A 24940-nucleotide genomic window follows, 5' to 3' on the forward strand; every position below is an offset into this window, starting at 1 on the left:
CTTTAACACATGAATGAATGAATGAATGAATGAATGAATGAATGAATGAATGAATGAATGAATGAATGAATGAATGCCTGGGGAACCAGAGCCTGCTTTAACACATGAATGAATGAATGAATGAATGAATGAATGAATGAATGCCTCTGCCTGCATGGGAACAAGAGGCTGCTTCAACAGAGCCAGAAATAAATGAGTGAGTGCGTGAGTGAATGAATGCCTCTGTTATGGGCAAGAGGCTGCTTTTAACGAGTGAGTGAGTGAGTGAATTAATTAATGAATGAATGCCTCTGCCTGGGGAACAAGAGGCTGCTTTAACAGAGGAATGAATGAATGCATGAATGAATGAATGAATGAATGAATGAATGAATGAATGAATGAATGCCTGGGGAACAAGAGGCTGCTTCAACAGAACAATAACAAGACCTTCACCGCAAACACCACAAACAGTCCCATGCAGTGTTGATGTTGACGGGAAATGTTCTTTTTTTCACTGAAGAAAACGACATAAAAGGAAATAAAAACGAAGCTATGATGACTATTAGATATAATTTTGTCAACACGTAAAGACTAGACTAAAATGTCAGGGAGGGACTAGTGGAGTAGAGATCCAGTAGAACTAAAAGACAAGTCATTTTATGCTTATTATGCTCTGAGAATAGATCTACAATGTGTCGCATCTACAAGCTCGCAACGTGTGTCACGGTTGTGAGCTTGTAGATCTGCTAATTTCAGCACACAACGAAGTGTGATATCAGGCATCACGACACTGCCAAGGCACCGCCAACATACATTTTATGCGACTTTAGATTTAGACTAAAACTAGACTAAAGGAAAAAAGATTCAGGTGACTAAAATATGACTAAAACATATTTTATATTCAAAAGACTATTATGACTAAAACTAAATCAAAATTTGCTGTCAAAATCAACACTGGCCCCATGCGATTTTATTCACACAACATAGGAGCATCCATCAGAGGCACAAAACACACGCTAATGCACCGCATTCGCAGATGAAAACGGATGGATGTCTAGAATGGAGTCCATTTACTGGCATTCATTATCTTCACTGGGAAGAGATCCTTGTCTCCTGCTGCGTGTGTGTGTGTGTGTGTGTGTGTGTGTGTGTGTGTGTGTGTGTGTGTGTGTGTGTGTGTGCGTGCGTGCATGCATGCATGTGGGCGTACACGTACGTACATGCATGCGTTCGTGCGTGCGTGCATCGTATGACCGCAACAGATTTTTGAGATAGAATGAAATAAAACAAATGTTATTTTCGGCAGACAGTCGTATGATGAAGTCGGCTATAAATTAGATTCACCTTCTGTATATATTCCTATTGTTTCACTTCTATAGTCTGATATCACAGCTTCGGCCAAATGAACAGTTGGCACCAAACGTTCTGAGGTCACTGGCACATCAACAACTCACTGAGTTGTGTTCGAGCACAGACAGCCAGGCACCACACACAGACACATTGTCACACGCACACGCACGCACGCACACACACGCACACACACACACCCGCGCGTGCACACAGACAGCTGGGTGGCAGGCAGTAGACTAAGTGGATGTGACAGATATTCCCGTGCAGGCTGCTGGGTATATGACATCATGGGAAAAGAGGCTTCCATGGCCCGGTGTGTGTGTGTGTGTGTGTGTGTGTGTGTGTGTGTGTGTGTGTGTGTGTGTGTGTGTGTGTGTGTGTGTGTGTGTGTGTGCACTGCACAGGGTGATATTAATGGACAGTAGGCTGCCCTCTACTGGATGAGTGAGACACAGACTAGGTACAGCGAGAGACGAGAGAGCAGGGCTGGAAAAAAAAAGTTTTTGACCTGAGGCAGATTAAAAAAAAAAAAAGGTTCTAAATCATGACAGTATTCAGAAAAGTTGTTTCTATGTCAGTGGTTCTCGAACTATTTCCTGTCAAGGACCCCAAAAATTATATGTATTTGGCCGCCGACCCCCATCTGAAAATATGTTGTTCCAGGGACCCCCCCGAAGCAAAGATTTGAGTTAAAAACGTCTCAAATCGTCTCAAATCTTTGAATATATATTCAAAGATTTGCACCACATTTTCACAATTTTTCAAAAATAGCAGATCTACAAGCTCGTATAGCGGGGCACTCGGTGAGCTCGATGAGCTTGTAGATCTGCTACAATTCGGCCACTCCCCCAAATGTGCTGACCTCATCACATTATTTTGTGATGACGGCTATGGCCGTTTTTAGCCCAAGGAGTGGTTTTATGTGCAAAACTAAAGCTTGGAATGGATTCAGAATAATGAAAACCCCCTAGTTTGACATGTCACATGCTAAAGCATAATGAAATGTAGAACATGTTGCCTTATATAGGCTGGTAATAGAGCACCGAAGTCTCACGTCAATATCGGTATAGAGGGCGCAAATCCACGGGTTCATGTACTCTTTTATTTGCATTGTAATCCCATAGGGGGATTTTAGATCGCCTCATGTAAGAACTGTGTTTGAAAAATAAACATGTTCACTCATATGGATATGAAGAAATTCAACTGACTGAGAGAAAACGCTATTGTTACTGAATTAGTTACATTTTCCCTAGAAACAGACCTGTATCATAGATGAGTGACTGACTGTCGCAAACGATACAGAGACACCTCCCTGACAATAACGCCGAGACAGCTTGTTTATTTTTGGACCATAATGCTTATATGAAACGATTTTACAATGACCCCATGTTATTCTCCATAGAGAAATTACTTCCGTGAACCAGGCAGAACCAGGGGATGAGCGAGTGACGTCAGGACTTTGGCGCTCATTGGTGACCATTATGACCATTCTCTCTCCCTATGCTCCTCTATACTACAATGAGCATGTGAACCCTATATACAGTAGGCCAGTGGTTCACAAACCTTTTCATGTCAAGGACCCCCAAATTGGCACTAATTAGCCCGTGGACCCACCATTTGAAAATATATGCCAAGGACCCCCAAAATAGAATATTTTTTTTACGGATTTTAACAGTGACTTTCAACCATTTTAATTTCAAGGACCCCCAGTTTGACATGCATTAGTCTACGGACCCCCATGGCATTTCTATCTCTGGGACCCCCAATTTATATTGTAAAATCACTGTTAATGTAACTCCGAGAGTGTACAAATGGAACCAAATGGACCCATTAGGGTCCATTTGTACACTCTCAGAGTTACAGACTCATATCCAGGTCCCATAACCAGGTCCATTTGGTTCCTAATTATCATCTAGCTAAAGCAAAGCAAAGCAAAGTTCTTTGTTTACCCAGGGAAGTGGACTAAGCTCGAGATGCTTGTTTACAGCCACGCCCTGCTCATAGAACATTTCATGGTAGGGGTTCAATGCCTTGCTCAAGGGCACTTCAGCGGTGGTAATTTTAACGTGCCGGTACCCCCTGGACCCCTAGGCCTATATTATACCTACCGCTACGTCTGGGGGAATCTAAATGCATTGAATGGGCTGGCTTGGCCAGCGGAGAGAACCAGCATGCAGTAACACACCTGTACACTACGACTACGAGCACTGCCTTTAAAGACCATCCTGATATCACACCAATGACCAATCATACCTGCACGGCTCCTGTGCACTGTTAATTTGGACGGAAATTTTAGAGTTTAGTCAATACGTACAATCTGTACATTGCTCAGCCAATCAAATCATCGCTATGGGGTGCTCAGCCAATCAAATCATCGCTATGGGGTGCTCAGCCAATCAAATCATCGCTATGGGGTACACACAGACAGACAAAGCTGGGTATAGGAGGGGCTAACACTTGTGTGACGTGAGGGGCACCTTTTATCACCCTGGCGTGACACACGTGTCAGCCTGGTAATGTTTGTTGAAAGTGCTGTAAACGCACGTTAAAAGTCTATAGACTTGGCTGCTGCTCTAAACTAACATCCATTCCGAAAGCTGTCCCCGTCCCCCCCCTCTCTCTCTCTCTCCCCCCCCCTCTCTCTCTCCTCCCCCCCCTCTCTCCCTCTCCTCCCCCCCCTCTCTCTCTCTCTCCCCCCCCTCTCCCTCTCCTCCCCCCCCCCTCTCCCTCTCCTCCCCCCCCCCCCTCTCTCTCTCTCTCTCTCTCCTCCCCCCCCTCTCCCTCTCCCCCCCCTCTCTCTCCCTCTCTCTCTCTCTCTCTCTCCTCCCCCCCCTCTCTCTCTCTCTCTCCCCCCCCCCCCCCTCTCCCTCCTCCCCCCCTCCCCCCCCCCCTCTCTCTCTCTCTCTCTCTCTCTCTCTTCCCCCCCCCCCCTCTCTCCCTCTCTCCCTCTCTCCCCCTCTCTCTCTCAATTGTATTTCTGGCACAGCAAAAATGGCTATACTGTATGGCTGACTCGGAAGAATAAAGCAGACCCAGTACAGGTGATTGAAGGACTGGTGGCAGCACGCCTCAGGGTGGAGTTTGCCTACCACAAACGAGTGGACAATTTAGAGGCCTTTAGCCTTTTCTGGGCTCAGGGACATGTGCTGTGTGTGCGGTGCAGGACGGGGAATTAAGCCTTTCTTTTTGAAAAAGAGGTGTTGTCATCTTTATTTCTAACCCTTTCATATGAGTTAACTGCAACTGTGAAGTGAACTGAACTGCAGTGTTTTAATAAAGGTGCTTTTAAAGGTCAAAGGTCTCTCTCACTCTCTCTCTCTCTCTCTCTCTCTCTCTCACAGATATTAAAAAAGTTATTGCTGTGTCATATCATTCCTTAGGGAGAACACAAACTTGAATGACAATTTAGCCTAGAGAAAACACACACTCACAATAGAATCATGTGATTAAAACACACACACACACAACCATGTGAATGTGTGTTTGTGTATATGTGCTTTAAGGAAAAGATGGAAATATTCTTTGCTAAACTACTTTCTGGCTTCAAAAGTGTGCGTGTGCGTGTGCGTGAAAACACAGCGCTCTCTTGTGTTTTTGGGGATACCAATAAGCCCAGCATGACAGCATGCCTAACTAGGCGTTGCACAGAGGGGAGACCATGCATAGCTAATGGCCCAGTTCCCTCAAAGCCTTTCTACTGCCACACAAAAGACACGCACATGCACGCACGCACGCGTACACGCACAAGCGCACACGCACACGGCCACACGCACAAGAGAAGAGAATCAAAAGAGGTGACAGAGAAGTCCAACGAGAGGAATATCAAGTGAGCTAGCATATGCAGCAGAACAAACGCAATATGCAAAACAAACTAAACTAAAAAATAAATAAAAAAGCCTGAACCACAAAACCATTTTGGCAAAAATACATTCTCATGTACATACAGTGGTTCAATTCTGGAATCAACTTGGACATTGTGCCATTGAGTGTTATTCATGCCGTAATAGGCAATAGACAACATTCAGCCACTAGATGTCGCACTTTTACAACACCTGTCGCACAAGGTTCGCAATTTCTATGTCACATCTATGGACCATATGCAGACCGCGGCCATCTTACCATATAAGTTAATGGCAGGGTGCTAACAAGGTGCAACTTCCCATAGACAGCCCATTCATCCAAACAGAAAAGTCCTATCTGATTGTAGCGTTGCAGCTGCACAGAAAGCTTGAATTATACTCTTTCTATCCTCAAAGTGTTTGTTTCATAAAAATCCACTGCAGACATGTTATGCGCTACTTTGTGTCCTTGCAGGTGAAGTGTTGCAGTTTGGAAGTGCTCGTTAAGATATCACTCAACTTCCCTGCGTACCACCTGTTTTCAATTTGCACATAACGCAGGCGGCAGCAGGACGTTGCTTTACTGAAAACGAGTGCTAGTCCTGGGATGCAATACTGTACTCAGTACTGTATGACTAACGTTGTTGAAGGAGGACCCTGGGACCCATCTAAAAGACCACCCCTGGGTCCCGGGACCCATTACAATTATTGTAACCTAATTAAAAGGTACATTCAGTGATCTCACTTAATTCAACTATCACTTATTTTTTGGATAATCCTCCCTACTATAAAGTGTGCTGACCATATAAGGAGTTCCTCCCTGTCCCCAGTGAGCCCCTGGGGTCAAAAAACCCTAGTTTCGGTTGGGGCTTTGGGTGGCAAAGCTTTCATCCAATCAGGATGAGAGGTGCCTTCCTCCAATCATGATCGAGTGGTGCGCGTGCTGTTGGTCTGTTGTACTTCCCCCACTGTAGAGCGTGTGCATGTGCACATCTTGTTACCGGGTGGACCGGGTTTTTTTCCAAATCACCCAAATCACTGAATGCTCCTTTAATGTAAACCTATTTACATCACTGAGAGCCTATATAGTCTCTCAAGACAGACTGTTGACTCACGTCAACTAATTTAGAGTCATTCTTTATTTGCTGATGGGATTCTCAGATTGCTGCAGGCAGGTTGCAGAAGAACCCGGAATACGACGCAGTGCAGAGGAAGGCTTAGGCGCGATTCATACTCCTATTTTAGAGCCGAATAAAAGTCGGTTCGGCTCTGTAGAGCCTACAATGTGACGTCATTTGAGGTTCGGGGGGGCGGGTATACAGTCCTAAAGTCGGCTCTTCGGTGCTACTGAAAATTTCTGACGAGCCGAAATCATTTCGGCACTACAGCGCCAAAACAGCGGTAAAATAGGAGTATGAATCGGCCCTTAGGATGTTTACTGTAACTTTCAATATGCTCTCTATGGGTTCTCTTTTCTTCTCCAGACCTACGATCTACGCTGTAGAGGGTATCTTTTTTTGGGTGGGGGGGGCAGAAGTTGTTGGAGGAAGTACCGCTAAAGGAAATTACGTTGACGCTTTACAAATCAGTTTACATTCTCCGTGAATGAAACAAGTGTTGTGATTGGCTGAAAGAAATATCGTGTCCGGGGGAAATACATCTGATGGATGTTTTCCGGCCCAGGCGGTTCCGCAGATAGCGTCTCTGCCTTAAACTGTAGGTTGTGACCAGGCTTTTCTCTCTCTCTCTACCTTATAGAGCATCGCAGTCCCGCCCCCTACCAGGGCCCAGGAAATGATTCTCCGTTCATTTTCCTCATAGACATTTCAGAAAGTATTTATTTAAAGACGTTTACGCCGCGGACAAAGCCAACTCTTGTCGTGACAAATCATGACAACAAACACAATTTCGGGCCAAACAAAGAATTAGAAAGTAGTAGTTGTTTGTAATTATTTGTTTGGTCCAAAATATTGTGTGTGTTGTCATGATTTGTCACGACTCGAGTTGGCTTCGTACGACGCTTAAAAGGTCTTTAAATAAATACTTTTTGAAATGTCTATGGGAAAAATGCATTGTGATTAATTTCCTGGGCCTGGCGTCGTCATGAAAGGGGCGGGACTGCGACGCTCTATACTGTAGGTTGTGACCAGGCTTTTCTCTCTCTCTCTACCTTATACTGTAGGTTGTGACCAGGCTTTTCTCTCTCTCTCTCTACCTTATACTGTAGGTTGTGACCAGGCTTTTCTCTCTCTCTCTACCTTATACTGTAGGTTGTGACCAGGCTTTTCTCTCTCTCTACCTTATACTGTAGGTTGTGACCAGGCTTTTCTCTCTCTCTACCTTATACTGTAGGTTGTGACCAGGCTTTTCTCTCTCTCTACCTTATACTGTAGGTTGTGACCAGGCTTTTCTCTCTCTCTCTACCTTATAGAGCGTCGCAGTCCCGCCCCCTACCAGGGCCCAGGAAATGATTCTCCGTTCATTTTCCTCATAGACATTTCAGAAAGTATTTATTTAAAGACGTTTACGCCGCGGACAAAGCCAACTCTTGTCGTGACAAATCATGACAACAAACACAATTTCGGGCCAAACAAAGAATTAGAAAGTAGAAAAAAACACGTTTTTTGTTGTTTTTCTTCTATGTAATTATTTGTTTGGTCCAAAATATTGTGTGTGTTGTCATGATTTGTCACGACTCGAGTTGGCTTCGTACGACGCTTAAAAGGTCTTTAAATAAATACTTTTTGAAATGTCTATGGGAAAAATGCATTGTGATTCATTTCCTGGGCCTGGCGTCGTCATGAAAGGGGCGGGACTGCGACGCTCTATACTGTAGGTTGTGACCAGGCTTTTCTCTCTCTCTCTCCCTTATACTGTAGGTTGTGACCAGGCTTTTCTCTCTCTCTCTACCTTATACTGTAGGTTGTGACCAGGCTTTTCTCTCTCTCTCTACCTTATACTGTAGGTTGTGACCAGGCTTTTCTCTCTCTCTCTACCTTATACTGTAGGTTGAGACCAGGCTTTTCTCTTCGCAGATGAGTAAGGCTGGGACCGAGCGTCGCTAGCCTGATTCAGGTTAGACTGAAAATACACAAAATAAATCACTGAGATCAGAATAGTTGGTATACAATATTTCGGTTGATTCTGTATTATGGTGATCTCTAGCATTTCGCTCTTCAATTCTCTCTCTCTCTCTCTCTCTCTCTCCCCCCCCCAAACCAGTTGACCTCAAAATGAGTTTTCCTCAAAACAGGTTTGGGAATCTGTTGGGAATTGCTTACACGCAACGACTGCATGTGTGCAGCCTTAATGTTTATAAATGTGGTTACATTATTTGTACAAGGAGTTACACATGGATACATGCACAGTGAGGATTTTACTGTGTATACCGTTCATAACAGAGGGGGGGGGGGGTAAGCTTATACAGACACCGTCACAAATCGAAATATATGAAAATGACTGAATAATACTATTCAGTCATGTATCATATTTCAATTTTGGATATGGTGTAAAAAAACACCATATCAACAAGTACGGGGGAAGATAACAAAAATACGAAAATAGTTTTGAAATGGAGATGAAGTACATACTAATAGTTTAAAACGTACCCATACTTTTACAAACATTCTTTATTTGATTTCATGTGAACAAAGCCCATACTATAACTGATCCTAGTTCAACACCACTTAAACCGTGTAACAAGTGAAGTGAGTGAAGGTAGTTTCAACACCGCTCGACCGCAATTAAAACAAATGCAGTGAATTAAGACAGGGGTTCTCAACGTTTTTGGCCGGGGACCCCCGGAAATGCTTTGGCAATGTCTCGGGACCCCCGCCCCGCCCCCTCCCGACCCCCAATATAAATTGACTGCTACAATAACCTTAAACCATTTTGGGCGGGAACCCCTTTTGGTGTTTTAAGCATTGTTATAATTTAGCTATTGAAAAATAGCAGATCTACAAGCTCATAGCGCGCCACCGAGTGGCGCGCTACGAGCTTGTAGGTCTGCTATTTTTGAAAAATTGTGAATTAAAAAAAAAAAAAAAAAAGATTTTTTTTTTTTTTTGAAAATAATTTGGGGACCCCCTAAAATATTTTGGCGACCCCCCGAGGGGTCGCGACCCACGGGTTGAGAACCCCTGAATTAAGACAAACGACAGAGGAAATTCTACAGTGACAAACAAAAAGGAGGCTGTGCACACGCGGCTCCACAGAGTGACTCACACCGCTAGAACATTTATTAGATCTATTTACAGAACAGGTACAGTCAAATCTTTAAACTCAACAGAATATATATGGCAACTCTCAACGTGAAGAAACATCATCGTGACCCAGAATGCAATTCAACAATGGCTACAGTAAAACGGTGCGTTCCAAAGTAAGTTGACTATATACAAATTAATACTTTTCATCGAAACAGTATAAACAAAAAAAACAAAGAAAGAGTCGTGGGGATAAATTAATGTGTTCTTTGTAATATATTACACAAACAAAATGACATTTGGAATCGTTAGTTCCCGGTTCTCTTTGTCGAGGCGTCGTAAAAAAAAAAAGGCCGAGCAGTTTCGAAGCATTGTTGAATTGCTTATAAAAGACTGAAAATAACAGAGCTATCGGAAGAGAGACAGGAAAAGAGAGACCCAAAGAGAAGAATATAAGGTTAGAATGAGACAGAATGCATTGTTGTAGGTAAATAACTGTGTCGCAGTGAGGCTAAGGACATGTTCTCCATTAGGACGGAACTGGATGGAAGATTTCTGAGATGAACGGCACCAGACCAATACACCCTGTTGTGTTGTGCTGTGCGGAAAAGATGTGGAAAAGGAGTCAAATAAAATGTGGAGGATATGGACCGACAGAGGCCTTGTTGGTGATATGGGTGATAGGGTATATATGCACACACTATAATTCCAGAGTTACACAAGTTAATTGATGTAGAACAGCTTCCCTCCCATTTCATCGTTTAAACCATTCAGGCCTGACGTCGAAATAAAAAAAAAACGTTCGCTCTGAAAGAATATATATTCAAAGATTTGTGCCGCATTTTTACGATTTTTCAAAAATAGCAGATCTACAAGCTCATAGCGCGCCACTCGGTGGCGCGCTATGAGCTTGTAGATCTGCTATTTTTCAATAGCTAAAGTATAACATAATGCTTAGTTAAAACACCATAGGGGTACGTTCCCACCCAAAATGGGTTAATTCACGTTTTTAATACGTTTTAAGACTTACAGGGTTTCCATCGGACAGAGAGGGATATACAGTGGGTGACGCGTTCGGATGACGTCGCTGGAAAGTTTTCACACTTATACGACAAAGGCTCACACCATTTTAAGGCGGATTTTCATGAAACGGAACGATTATGTCGGCACGGTGGTTCTTCAAAGGTTAGTGAAAAACTATGGCAGTCAAATGAGGATTGCAATGTTTTTTGTCAAACTGTTAAGGCTCTGTTCCATTCAGAGGCAGTGGTGCTGCTATTGTGCATGTGGGTTCACTGGAAACACTGGTCTCAAAATGTTGAGTGGGTTCCAAATGTCCCCGTACGGGTAAATACCGTGTACAAATGGAACCAACCGCGTACAAATGGAACCAAATGGACCCTTATGGGTCCATTTGGTTCCATTTGTACACTCTCAGAGTTATGGGGGTCCTTGAAATTAAAAAAAAAAAGAAAGTTTGAGAACCACTGCACACTAAATGGAACAGAGCCCTAATTAGTATCATCGGTAACACCTTTGGGAAAAGGTTTTACAGCATGCCACATTCTGTCTGTCAGCAGTGTGTGGGTGAATCACAAATTACACACTTTACACCGATTAATTGTCTCACGTAGGCGAGTGTCCAGTGATCCAAACTTCATCTGAAGCTTGCCTTATACAAAATGCTTTATATTTAAAAAGCTGTGAATTTAGTCGATGTCGCTTTTCTTTGTGTGTGCTTGCCTAAAATGTGTGTGTGTGTATGTGCGTGTGTGCGCGCTCGCACGTGCATGCGCGTGTGTGTGTGTGTGTGTGTGTGTGTGTGTGCGGAGACACTGTGCATGTCTATGCATGTATGGTGTCATGTGAGTGATTGCGAGCGCATGCACTGCATTTATTTCTGTTTTAAATGCTGACATGAAAAAATGCCTGTGGCAAGAACACAATAGTGAATACACAAAGATCTGCCCCCAGGTGATTGAGGGGCAGATTGTGAGTGTGTGTGTGTGTGTGTGTGTGTGTGTGTGTGTGTGTGTGTGTGTGTGTGTGTGTGTGTGTGTGTGTGTGTGTGTGTGTGTGTGTGTGTGCGTGTGTGCGCCAGAGGGAGCATGGAAACATGGGTCACATGGTTCAAAATGTGTAGCTCAATTAGATAGCTTTACACCCCTAAGCAGAATCCACTTAACACTTTGATTGCTGGAAGATCTCAACAGGCCTATTTGGATGTTGCTGCCATTTAACATTGCACAAAGGCCTTGTTCGGGGGCCCACAGTAAAATGTTCTCTTATAGCGAGAATCACACGCCTACATCAAAAGAAAGCTGAACTTGTCCACTTCAATTAAAAAAATACATTTTGATTTTACCATGTTCCATTCTGGAGATATTGACCTTTTTGCAACACCTGCATTTGCCTGGAAGTGGTTATCTTGAACAGCGAGCAGAGTTATGGATGGTTTAAAGTCAGAGACATTGACAGGCAGATATAAAATTGAACCCAATAAATATCCTATACATCCTATACACCGAATGAAAGCCCTGAATGTGTACTTTTACGAGGAAAACAGTAAACATTGATCCCATCTACAGTTAGACAGTAATTGGTTATTGAATGCAGCTTGTGCCCACCAGATAACTTCAGAGAAGACATGGACGTGAACTCCTCAATATTCACAAAATAAGGCCTATAGCGACATATAAATACTATATACCGTATGAAACAGAAGACTCTCTGCTTTCATAAGGAAAAAAATTGTACTGTAATAATAAAAAAATCACACCCCTGTGAAGTGAGCAGTGCAACTCTACTTCTCTACTTATTCACTACAGCTCGCTATATACGGACTGAGACAGAAAGTCATGTAAAGCTTTTATTTACAGTTTGGTCTGTAAACTTCTACTGTAATAATAAAAATCACACCCCTGTGAAGTGAGCGGTCAAACTCTGTTCTCTACAGCTCGCTATATACGGACTGAGGCAGAAAGTCATGTAAACCTTTTATTTACAGTTTGGTCTGTAAACTTCTACTGTAATAATAAAAATCACACCCCTGTGAAGTGAGCGGTGCAACTGTTCTCTACCATTGCACCGCGCAACTGTAGAGAACAGTTGCACCGCTCACTTCACAGGGGTGTGATTTTTATTATTACAGTAGAAGTTTACAGACCAAACTGTAAATAAAAGGTTTACATGACTTTCTGCCTCAGTCCGTATATAGCGAGCTGTAGAGAACAGAGTTTGACCGCTCACTTCACAGGGGTGTGATTTTTATTATTACAGTAGAAGTTTACAGACCAAACTGTAAATAAAAGCTTTACATGACTTTCTGTCTCAGTCCGTATATAGCGAGCTGTAGTGAATAAGTAGAGAAGTAGAGTTGCACTGCTCACTTCACAGGGGTGTGATTTTTTTATTATTACAGTACAATTTTTTTCCTTATGAAAGCAGAGAGTCTTCTGTTTCATACGGTATATAGTATTTATATGTCGCTATAGGCCTTATTTTGTGAATATTGAGTTCGGGTCCATGTCTTCTCTGCAGTTATATCTGGTGGGCGCAATGTGCATCCACCCAGTATCCAATTTATGACAAACTGTACATGGGATCAATGTTTACACTTTTCCTCGTAAAAGTACACATTCAGGGCTTTCATTCGATGTATAGGATGTATAGCATATTTATTGTGTTTATTGTTATATCTGCCTGTCAATGTCTGACTATAAACCTTCATAACTATGCTTTCTTTTTGATGATGATGATGATTGCCGCCTCGCCTAATCTATCTCACTGCTTTCATTGTTTTGATCGCAGTAACATTGGGGGGGGGGGGGGGGGGGTCATGGGCACATTGGGCAGCAAAAGTCTTGATCCGTACGGCTATAAAAAGTCCCATTCCACCGTTCGGTTCAGAACTATAGTATAACGGTGAGACGCATTGTCATCAGCTGATTTTGTTTTTCAAGCTAGTGTAGGGGAACATGCCTGGGCATGCTAGCCTGGCACGGCCAGACTCATAGCGAGGGTTCACTGATGTTTCCTCCGGGGAAGAATCTTCAGTGAATCCCCGCTATGAGGCTGGCCAAGCCAGGCTATGGGCATGCAGCTTGGGGGCGATGGAGGGGGAAAAAAGCGTCACCCGGCTGTGATGTCGACGAGAAGGAAAAAATGACTTCCACAGATGACAACACCACGGTTTAGGTCGCGGAAAAGTTCGTTATACATTACACCCGGGTCGATTACGTCCCCGACGCGTTCATTGCGGTCTTATCACTACAATTATAATGAATAAAAAAGCGTTACAATCACACGTCTGAGCGATCTCCGATTATGACGGCTCTGCATGGCGATACGTGATCCACCAACGGAACACTCGCAAGATCCTCCTCCTGGAGAAACAGGAGGGGAGGGGGGAATCAAATGTCCGAGGTGGAAAGCCTGGTGAGGCGAGGTTAGGTGAAATGTGATTCTTTTCAAACACAGACTAGATCGGCATGGGCGCAGCCATTACACTGGCTTCTACACGTAAAGCGGCCCGCCCTCCTGTTTTCAGGAGGGGAGGGGGTTTTTTTTTTTTTGGTTTTTTTTCTGATCACGTGAGCTGGACTAAGCAGCAATGATAGGGCGATGGTTCTTCATTGTCCGGGTGGGTAAAAAGATGAATGAAAGTATGCTATAAAAAAGTGATTGAAACGTATTGATACGTGATCCGCACCCGACGTTTGATTAATTGATAACGTATTGATACGCGATCCGCGTTGGGAGTGTTAAAAGCGCACTAATTCACGCACTGACTTCAGAACCCACGGCGAAAATCCATGACCTTTTTTAGGTTTGGAAAAGCTTGTGACTGTTGCAGAGTCTATATGAGTCTATATGAAAACCTAATTGTCTGTAGCACAGAACAGGGCTGAACAAGATAAAATAATAATAATAATAATAATAAGGGGAGGGGGAGGTGTGGGGGGGAGGGGGGTGTCAAATATAGGTCACGTACAAAGACATCTCTTTTTATAACTGACTAAAGTGCATTTTTAAGGTTCTGTACACTAGGGGCAAAGGAGGGAGTTTAAAACCGATCTTCAGAAAATCACAGACTAGAGTTTTGAGCTAGTCTGAAGAAGAAAGAAAACAAAAAAAACAAAAAACACACACAAATCCACAGCAAGTTCACTCCAGAGTTCACACAGAAACAGGCCACACTAGGACGAAGGGTGGGAAATAGTCAGTTTTAGTTGAACTAACACTGAGGATTTCACTGTTCCGTTCGCGCATGCTGTGAATGCATCCTTCCCTCCTGCCTTTGAGTCATATATTATCCTAACGAGCTAACGCGCTACATCTGTTTCCCAGTTAGTCTCTCGTCTAAGACATGTGCCTGTTACAAATGAAGTTGTTGGACAAACCTTCGTTAGTCTGATGAGCTCCACCTGGAAAACGCAGCCAGCATTTTGTCGAAAGTGATACGGTAGCTAATACTATGATGCAGTTGGTTCCCAGACCTTAATGTTGTTTGTTTGTTTAGCCCCAAAAGAGAAATTTGATGTCTCCCACCGGGACCCCAAACTAGTGAATATAGCCCATCTACAACCAAGATCTACAAGATCTACGTGTCGCTCCGCGCCACGTTGTGTGCTTGTAGATCGGCTATAATTAATTCGCTACTTCTTAAACATTTGTTTTCTAAATGTATGGAATTTATTTGATTTCTCTTTTATTTATTTACGCAATTACTTTAATTCATGAAACGTTTTTTTATAATATTATAATATTAATTCAAAACTAAAAACAAAAAATAAAGGAATTCATAAATGTTTGGGAACAAAATGCTATAATGCGAGCGCCAGTAGTATAAAAACTGGAATAATGATTTCGGTTTGAAATGTAAACAAGGGAGCAGGATGCAGTCTGGGAGCAGCCGAACAGGAACAGCCCTGCGAGCCCTCAGGGAAAACGGGGACTTCACACTGACTTTTATAGGCCAATTTATTGGGGTTTCCCCCCTACCCCCTTTTTTTTCCTTTCTACCCACGAGTTGACTCATGGAGAATTAAGAGCACGATACAGTATATATGGCCACGTGGATGCAGGAGAGAAGGGCGATGGACGGAGAGTTCAGAGTTCACACAGGGGAAGTACCTGAGTTGGGCCAGCCGCCGCTACCGCTGCTGCCGCCGTGGCACGCTTTCTGCTGCTGCTGAGGTTTGGACGGAGGAATGGGCGAGGGGGTGACGTAGGTGAGGTTGGGGCTGTCAATGTCCCCCTCCCCCACCACGGTCAGGTCGGACACGGCGTCCTCCTGCAGCATCTTGTCCGAGGGGCCGATGGGGGACAGGGGAGGAGGAGGAGGAGGAGGAGGGGGCCTGGTTCTCCTGCACCCCCCTCCTCCTCCTCCTCCTCCTCCTCCCGTGCAACCGCCGCCGCCCAGCGAAGAGTCCAAGCTCTGCGATAGGTGGCCCGCGGCGACGAGCGACGAGTGGGAGTGGCCGCTTCCCCCACCTCCTCCTCCTCGGTCGTTGTCGTTCGCCTTGCCGTTGTTGTTGTTTCCCCGCCGACCGTTGCTTGGGAAGCCTCCGCTGGAGGAGGAGGAGGTGGTGTAGGTGGGGGTGGAGGTGGTGGGGGGCTGGTGGGGGTCGTAGGGAGAAGAAGGACCTGTCGTTGCCACCGGCGGCGACGACAGGCGCAGGAATTCCGGGAGCTGTAAATCGCTCTTGTTTAGCAGACCTCGCTGGTCGTCTGCTCGGTTGCTCTGAGCTTTGGATATGAGGTTGAAGAACTCTGCGGAATGAGCAAGCACACGAGCACGCACACACGCACGCACACACGCACGCACGCACACACACACACACGCACACACAGACACACAAGTATACACGCATATGAACAGCATTTGCACAAGTGCAATACGCATGCGCGCACACACGCACGCACGCAGCCCCAAACACACACACACACACACGCGCAAATGAATTCATGGCAACAACCAAATCTGAACGCTATATACAGTTCTAAATCAGAGCATGCAGAGGAACAGGGGTGTGCATGAATCAGTTAGGGACAAATCAAAGCTACATTCGGTGAGAGAGAGAGTTTGGTGACTTGTGCAGTAGTGCTACATGTAGCTTGGCTAGCACTGAAAGCATCGGTGCTGCTTCTGCAATACCGCAGACAAGGCAAACAAGGGTTAGTTGTATAGGGCAGGCCAACAGCGGCCCAGCTACACAGGAAAGAGAAGAGATCACACAAGAGAAGAAAGAGGGAAGGCGTTTTTGTTTTTGTTCTTTACCTTCAGCTTCGTCTATATTAATCTTTTTCTGCTTTCTCTTTTCCGGTGCCTTATGGAGAGAGACAGAATGGTTGGGTAAGGCCCGAGCACTCTGGTCTGGGCCGGAGCCGGCCCTCCCGTTCTCCCCACGGGGGTGAGCCGAGCCGGGGGTCTCCGATGGCCCGTCCTGAAGGCCACAAGGAGAGTTGGAGCGGGACGTTAAAGACTAGGGATGGAGCTCCGAGTCCAAACCCCCCGAGCCCGCATTGCACACTCCATAACAAAATGTATCGAGCACCCGGGGTTTGGGGGCTTATCGAGCCTGTTATTGAGCACAGCGGCCCATGACGTAATAGATCTAATCACCCTCGCTGGCACAAACATCGGTGGTCTAGATTAAGTGTATTGATGCCTGCCAGCCAACCAGCGCTGCCCGGATAAACGTAATTACGCTTTTAAATTGACACGTTAACCACTTAACCGTTTCTTCAAAATTGTTTTCTAAAAGTTAAAAGGACACTTGCCTTCCGTCTGTTATAGTAAAGTCCTGTACTGTATTTGAAGGCCCTATAGTAAAATGAAGTGATATGTTTTGGTTAAATAAACTAAAATGCATGTTCTGTTCTTAACCCATTTTGGGCGGGAACCCCTTTTGGTGTTTTAAACATTATGTTATAATTTAGCTATTGAAAAATAGCAGATCTACAAGCTCATAGCGCGCCACCGAGTGGCGCGCGAATATATATTCTTTCAAAGTGAATGTTTTTAACTCAGGTCTAAATGGGTTAAAGAGCTGAAGAGACATGGAGATTTTATCGTAATTATTACAGTACTAATCACAATATAACGCCATTTTTAACATGTATTGCACATTAATGAATAGTTGATTTAATGATCTTTCAGCAAGATAGTGATACCAGTTTTGTTCTGAATTTGTCGTCTCACGTCTTTTTTCACAAAATATTAGAAAACGCGGCGGGCTCGATAACAGCTGGGGTCAATAAGCAGGATCGATAAGGTGCTCAGCATTGGTAAGAATTAACGAGCTCCATCCCTATATCGTTAAGACCCTGAAGGCGGTGCAAGACTCGTTATGATTCTGTTATGGCGACACGTTATGACGAGGCATGTTATGACGAGGCATGTTATGGCAATGCTTGGCTAGGTCAGGGGTTCTCAACCCGTGGGTCGCGACCCCTCGGGGGGTCGCCAAATTATTTTAGGGGGTCCCCAAATTATTTTCAAAAAAAAAAAAAAAAAAAAAAAAGTTTTTTTTTTTTTTTTTAATTCACGATTTTTCAAAAATAGCAGACCTACAAGCTCGTAGCGCGCCACTCGGTGGCGCGCTATGAGCTTGTAGATCTGCTATTTTTAAATAGCTAAATTATAACAATGCTTAAAACACCAAAAGGGGTTCCCGCCCAAAATGGTTTAAGGTTATTGTAGCAGTCAATTTATATTGGGGGTCGGGAGGGGGCGGGGCGGGGGTCCCGAGACATTGCCAAAGCATTTCCGGGGGTCCCCGGCCAAAAACGTTGAGAACCCCTGGGCTAGGTCCCCTTATGAGAATAGAGTAGTATTATGCTGATGTAGGTGCAGGTGGAACATACTGTATGATTGTAGTGCATATTTAGGACTCGGGTTGTCTGTTTCCATTATTTTAATGATGTTTGGGAGACAAGAAACCATTTCCTGGGGTTTTGTTTATGTGGGTAATAATGTGTTTTTAGATATTGTAGTATGTCACGGTGTCTGTGATGTCATGGACACTGGGCTCGCTTACTTCCTGGACTACACGTTGTCTCAGTAAGACAGCCTTCCCCCTATCCACAAGGAGGAGCAGTGCACCAAAGCATTATGGGAATTGTAGTCCAGAAAGGAAGTGAGCCTTAGTAAAAGTTCCCAAACATTTCAGGTCGAGACCCAAAAGAGAGATTAGACGTTTGCCTGGGACGCAAAAGGGTTAAAATAGCAGATCTACAAGCTCACCACACGCCACTATTTTCACTACTACTACTACTTACTTACTTACTTATGTATTCATTTATTTATCTTTATTCATGGAATTTCTTACATTTGTTTGTTTTAAAATGTCTTTTGAAAATCTTTTGAAATATACATATAATTATTTTAAATGTAGGAAAAAGAAAAAAAAAATATATATATATATATATATATATTATTTTTTTTACTCGAGTTGTGACCCATAAAGATTGCTCCATGACCCACAAATGGGTCCCGAACCACTGTTTGGGAAACAGTGTGTTATATGGCCTCCAGGGAGTGTGTGTGCGCGCAGTTTCAACGGGCCAATGGACACTAGCTGCTCGCAGACAGACGGACGGACAGAGGACAGGGTGCAAAACATGATGATGATGGGCTCATGTGACGTGAACGATAGTGAAACCAGAGGAATATAGTAAGATAGTGGCGACACTAGCGTTGACTTCCATTGTAACAATGGAATGCGGAAGTGCTCATTCTATCTCAATGGGATAGTTCCAGCCATTATAGGAGCAATGTTTGGAACTATAGCCCATATAGGCACCCGCTTTGCGGCGAGATCAAAGCGTGTCGCTACTCTCCTATACTCTACACTCTGAGTGAAACTCATATAATACCGGATGGATTTTACTCATCCAATCAAAAGAGATCAAGGAGATATCATTCAATTTCACTGAAATAATATCACGGCTAAACATTCGTTTTTTTCAATAAAAACACACACTAAAATGATCCTCAGTGTCAATGTATCCCTTATATCGGAGTGTACAGATGTAACCAAATGGACCCGTTACGCAGTTCTACACTCTCAGAGTTAGATTAACACTGATTACATTCATACTAAGTGTAGACATATAAGGGAAGGAGTAAATGTTCCACTCAAGACAACGAAAACATCCACCAATGGAGGTCGACACCGACAGCAAAATGTCCCTGATGAAGCCTAATTCTAGTGCATCGAGTATGAATTAGCCTGAAAGAAAGACTGACACCACAACAACACCACCACGACGACCACATCACCTCCAACCACACTGTAATAATAACTCCGCAAAGTGGGAAATGACAACGTTTTAGGCAAATCCAATTAGATTCAACCAAGACGTAAAAGCCTTTTTTTTTTTTTTTTTTTTTTTACACATGGTTGTTATAAAGAACCCTCAACTGATAAAGGAATCAAATTCCCACAGCATTCCATAATGCTCTATAACCGTCACCACCGGGCTGACTTCCATTTTGTCCACATACACAAAAAGGGAGGGGGCTTTTTTTTGGACGTTTTTGGGATGACCCAGCCAAGGCTCTCCCTAAGCTGGGCTTCATGTCTACCCAGCCCCGGCAGAGAGTATGTGTGTGGGGGGGGACGTTGTTAGGGAGGAAGAGAACCAGAGAGGAAAGTTATAACATTGCTCTCAGCCACAGGCAGATCATTAAGAGAACATTAGGGACACTTTAGGCAGAGTGTGACAGGAGGACTTGTTGGCCAGCGCCGGCCGGCGTTGCACACGACATACATACAACACATACACAATCACACAAAGTCCAGTCCCTCCCCAATCACACGGTATAATTACAGAGTGAACAGTGATTTTAAACGCATGGCAAAAGATAGACACATGGGTGACTTGAAGACGAGACAGACAAGAGACACTTAGTAGCAGCGTGACATATCATCGTTCCAGCACGAACCGCACTGTACACACATTCAGTAGTATAGCGGCGTGACATCATCCTCCAGCAACGCACATACATTCGGTGAGTGGTGGTGGGAACATTCCGGAGTCGTGACAAAACAAACGGGAAGTGATGTGGGTTTAAGGTCTTACTGTTGCCGATTGGCTCCTGCTCGTAGAGGCGGGGTTAGCGTGACTCTTGGACGGGCTGACTTTCTGCTTGTCTGTCGGGAGGAAGCACAGGGAGATGATTATGATACATGCCGACAGGCGGTCAGTCCTGTCATCCATGTTGGTGCTAACAAACACGGCACTGCAATGTTCCCAGCACAAACTGTGGGTTATATTTAATTTCCTCCTCAGGTGTTTTGAATCATAATTATCAGCCACCATTGAAAACAAGTAGTGTTTTAACACTTCCAGTGCGCCGGAGTTTTTTCAAAATAAAGGCACTAGTGCCCCAGCAGATGTGCCCATGCAGCAGATGAGGCAGATTTTACTCTGAAATGCCCTGCCTTCCATTTCCCCTCCAAACCAGGAGGTGTAATTTTCCATTATACTGTACCTCGCACTCTCATCTCTCTTTAGAAGCGTTAATATTAAGATAAGATGCTTGGTTAAGTCAGAAATGAGGACAGAACATTGCCGTTCTGATCAAAACCATGGACAGCGACGTAGATTCAGAGAGAATCCCTCCATAATGTTTTTTTGTGGCGAAAGCCACAAAAAAACATTTAAAAGTGATTGTGTGTGTGTGTGTGTGTGTGTGTGTGTGTGTGCATCTTACCTTGTAAGTGGTCTGCGATGTCTAACACTACTCTGAGCCCATCCAGGTTTGATATAGGAAGACCCAGATCCAGTGGTTCTGATTCTCCACTCTGCAGCACACACACACACACACACACACACACACACACACACACACACACACACACACACACACACACACACACACACACACACACACACACACACACACACACACACACACACACACACACACACACACACACACACACACACACACACACACACACACACACACACACACACACACACACACTTAGAACTACTGTCTGTAAGCCCCAAATCAACATGCACCAACTAACATCTGGCTTTAATTTTCTTTTAGTGAGAAAAGAGAACGTGTTCTGCAGTACTATAGTTCCAGACGGACTAATGACCTCCTCCTCACTGTACATACAATGACTCTGTATTGTTTATAAACACTGCTGTTACCAACCAAATCTATCATTTATTGGATTTATTGATGCCATCAAGATTGTTTCGTTTTACACTTGTGTTCAATGACAACGTAAAATCCTCCATTGTCTTGGCTCCAGGTCTGATGGGCAGTGATGGAAACAGCTAGGACACAGGTAGTAAACTTGTAGCCTTGCCGAGCCATGAGGCCCATAGGGCAGGAGCCTATCTCCTGTTTCTGTAGCGTGAGGCAGCTTGATGTACAAGTACACCCACTGGACATGACGCTTGTATGTCGCAGGGACTTAACCCCAAATCCAACCCTTGATGGCGAGTGTCAAGCAGGGAGGCAGTGGGTCCCATTTTTAGAATCTTTGGCATGACCCGGCCGGGGATCGAACGCCGACCTCCCAGTCTCAGGGCGGACACTCTAACCACAAGGCCACTGAGCTGGACACCCAGGTAGACATGCACATATTTCGCATTTCTTTTTGTTTTGTGGGTTTCTACACAATTTCAAACCCTGCATATAAGTGCTAATTTTGGTGGGATAACCCTCCTCCTCTTCTTTCACAAACACACTTAACCCATTCAGGCCTGACGTCGAAATTAAAAAAAAAAAAGTTTTTCTAAATCATGACAATTTTCGGAAAGATTTGAGGCACATTTTAACGATTTTTCAAAAATAGCAGATCTACAAGTTCATAGCGCGCCACTCGGTGGCGCGCTATGAGCTTGTAGATCTGCTATTTTTCAATAGCTAAATTATAACATAATGTTTAAAACGCTAACGCTAACGTGACATGGATGCGTTCCAGGTATCAATGGATTAAACCCATTGAGACCTGAGACCGGATTCTACAAATGTCATTCTAAATAATAATGACAGTTTTCGGAAAAACCTCTAAATCAAAATGTCTATGTCAAAGTGGTTCTCAAACTATTTCATGTCAAGGACCCCAAACATTATATGTAATTGGCCACCCCGGTCGGGCTGGTGTGAAAATATTTTGTTCCAGGGACCTCCCAGAAGCAAAGATATGAAAAGGTTTGTGTGAACGAATATATTCACAGATTTGCACTCATTTTCGCAATTTTTCAAAAACAGCAGCATCTACAAGCTTGTATCGCGGTACAGTCGGTGCCGCGCTATGAGCTTGTAGATCTGCTATTTTTCAACAGCTAAAGTTCAAAATAATGGTTAAAAGTGGTTAAAAGCTATGAGGTGACAGAGATGCGTCCTCGGGTCTAAATGGGTTAACCCATTCTGGGCGGGAACCCTTTTTGGTGTTTTAAGCATTATGTTATACTTTAGCTATTGAAAAATAGCAGACCTACAAGCTCATAGATCTAGAGCTTGTAGATCTGCTATTTTTTGAAAATTCGTGAAAATGTGGCGCAAATCTTTGAATGTATATTCTTTCAGAGCGAGCGTTTTTAACTCAAATCTTTGCTTCTGGTGGGTCCCTGGAACAACACATTTTCAGATGGAGGTCGGCGGCCAATTACTAAAATTATAAAATTTTGGGGTCCTTGACATGAAATTGTTTGAAAACCACTGACAGAAACATGGGCTTTTCAGAAAACCTGATTTAGATTAGAAGACATTTTGTAGAATCGTCCTCGGGTCTAAATGGGTTAAGAGACATTAATTCAGACATTTGGAGGGAGGGAGGGAGGCGGCCGGGCAGACATACGATGCGTGCCACCAGGTCGGGCAGGTGCAGGCCGTACTTGGCCACCACGGGCCGCAGAACTTCAGTCACCGGCTTGGTGGGTTTGGCCTTCAGACCCACGGAGCGGTTGATAGGAACCAGGTCCAGCCTGGAGGACGGAGAACATGAAATACAATTACAATACAATACAATACAATACAATACAATACAATACAATACAATACAATACAATACAATACAATGTTTCCCTTTTTACCTCCTTTTATGGTGATTTCCTGTATTTTGTTATATAGAAGTGTATTTGTGTATTTGTTGTCTCTAAATGTTCTGATGAATTGAAAAATGGTGGACCCTGTACCGTAAACAAGTGTAATGGTTTTATGGTGTCGTCCACAGTTAACAGTTTTTGTATTGAGTTGTGCTTGAAATGTACCTATTCTGCATACTGTTAATACATCTTTCAATCAATCAATCAATCAATCAATCAATCAATCAATGATGAGCATACTATGACGAAAAACATTCGTCGACCACCTTTTTTCACTGACGGAAACTAAATGGAAACTAAATGAAAGCTATAAGCTATGCTGACTAAAACTAAGACTAAATTATATTGACAATTTTGTCAACAAATACAAACTAGACTAAAATGTTAGGAAGGGACAAGTGGACAAGAGATCCAGTATAAGACAAAAAAAGTAATTTTACACTTGGTTGCATGCTCAAAATAAAAGTTGTGAACTTGTAGATCGGCTATTTTCAGCAAGTGCAAAATCAGCCATTACGACGGCATCAAGGCCCGCCAAAATATATTTTAGTCGACTAAATCAACTGGATATTTAGTCGACTAAAATATTATATTTAGTCGACTAAAACTAGACTAACACAAAAACATTCCAGGTGACTAACATGTGACTAAAACTAAATGAAAACTATTCAAAAGACTATGACAAAAACTAAACTTTCGGTCAAAATCAACACTGATTCCCACCAGCCCTGGAAGCAGTCAGACGGTGGATAGGGGCCAATTTGATTCATATGATTAATTTTCATGCAGATGTATGGATCTCTCAGGAAAAGTCATGCCATCTTTTTTTCAGTTTAAAAATAGCTCCGATATGGATCCTCATCCAGCCATGCCATAAATCATGAAAGAATTATACAGTACTGACATTTGACTTCATCCGCTTGCTTTCCGCATACAGAGAAGGATTGATAGTTTCCAATAAAAAGCTAGTACAAATATCTAAACTGACTGCAGAATAGAGCTTGCAATAACTTCATGTTAATGTACCTGGACGCCAGGAAGACAAGTCTTCACTGTGGCGAGGACGAATGGATCCGTAATAAACAAACGATAACTTAATGTCATTGTCATATTCCCCCCACCCCTCCTATTGTTCCACACTGTACACTAGGGGTGTAACGATACATTTTAACACATTTTGTGCCCAAGACGTCTGTGGACGTCTTTGGTATTACCGCACGGGCAGAGCCCAAGACGTCTGTGGACGTCTTTGGAAAAAAAAAAAATATATATATATATATATATATTTTTTTTTTAATCAAAAAAATAAAAAAAAATCAAAAACAATGATTTTTTTTTTTTAAATACGTGGTGCCAAAGTTTGTGTTTTCGCCATTGAAAATGCATTTGGCGTTTAAATTAAATAACTCAGAAACTATAAAACATTTCAAAGTAAAAAGTTCCAGCATGTGTCTCCACAGTCAGCTGAACTTTTAAAAAAATGAA

General features: G+C 43.4%; 1 protein-coding gene across 2 annotated transcripts in view; it reads right to left on the minus strand.

The window, feature by feature from the left end:
- rgs12b (regulator of G protein signaling 12b) overlaps window positions 1–24940 on the minus strand; it is a 126476-nt gene that overhangs the window by 2597 nt on the left and 98939 nt on the right. For both annotated transcript variants that reach the window (XM_079500075.1, XM_079500074.1), the window contains exons 16-20: window positions 23209–23335; window positions 21096–21186; window positions 20462–20532; window positions 16653–16818; window positions 15506–16144 (exon numbers count right to left, since the gene is read on the minus strand). In XM_079500075.1, the coding sequence (XP_079356201.1) occupies window positions 15506–16144; window positions 16653–16818; window positions 20462–20532; window positions 21096–21186; window positions 23209–23335 (1094 nt within the window). The remainder of the gene's footprint in view (window positions 1–15505; window positions 16145–16652; window positions 16819–20461; window positions 20533–21095; window positions 21187–23208; window positions 23336–24940) is intronic.

This window comes from Electrona antarctica (genome assembly GCF_951216825.1).
Source record: "Electrona antarctica genome assembly, chromosome: 4".
NCBI lineage: Eukaryota > Metazoa > Chordata > Actinopteri > Myctophiformes > Myctophidae > Electrona > Electrona antarctica.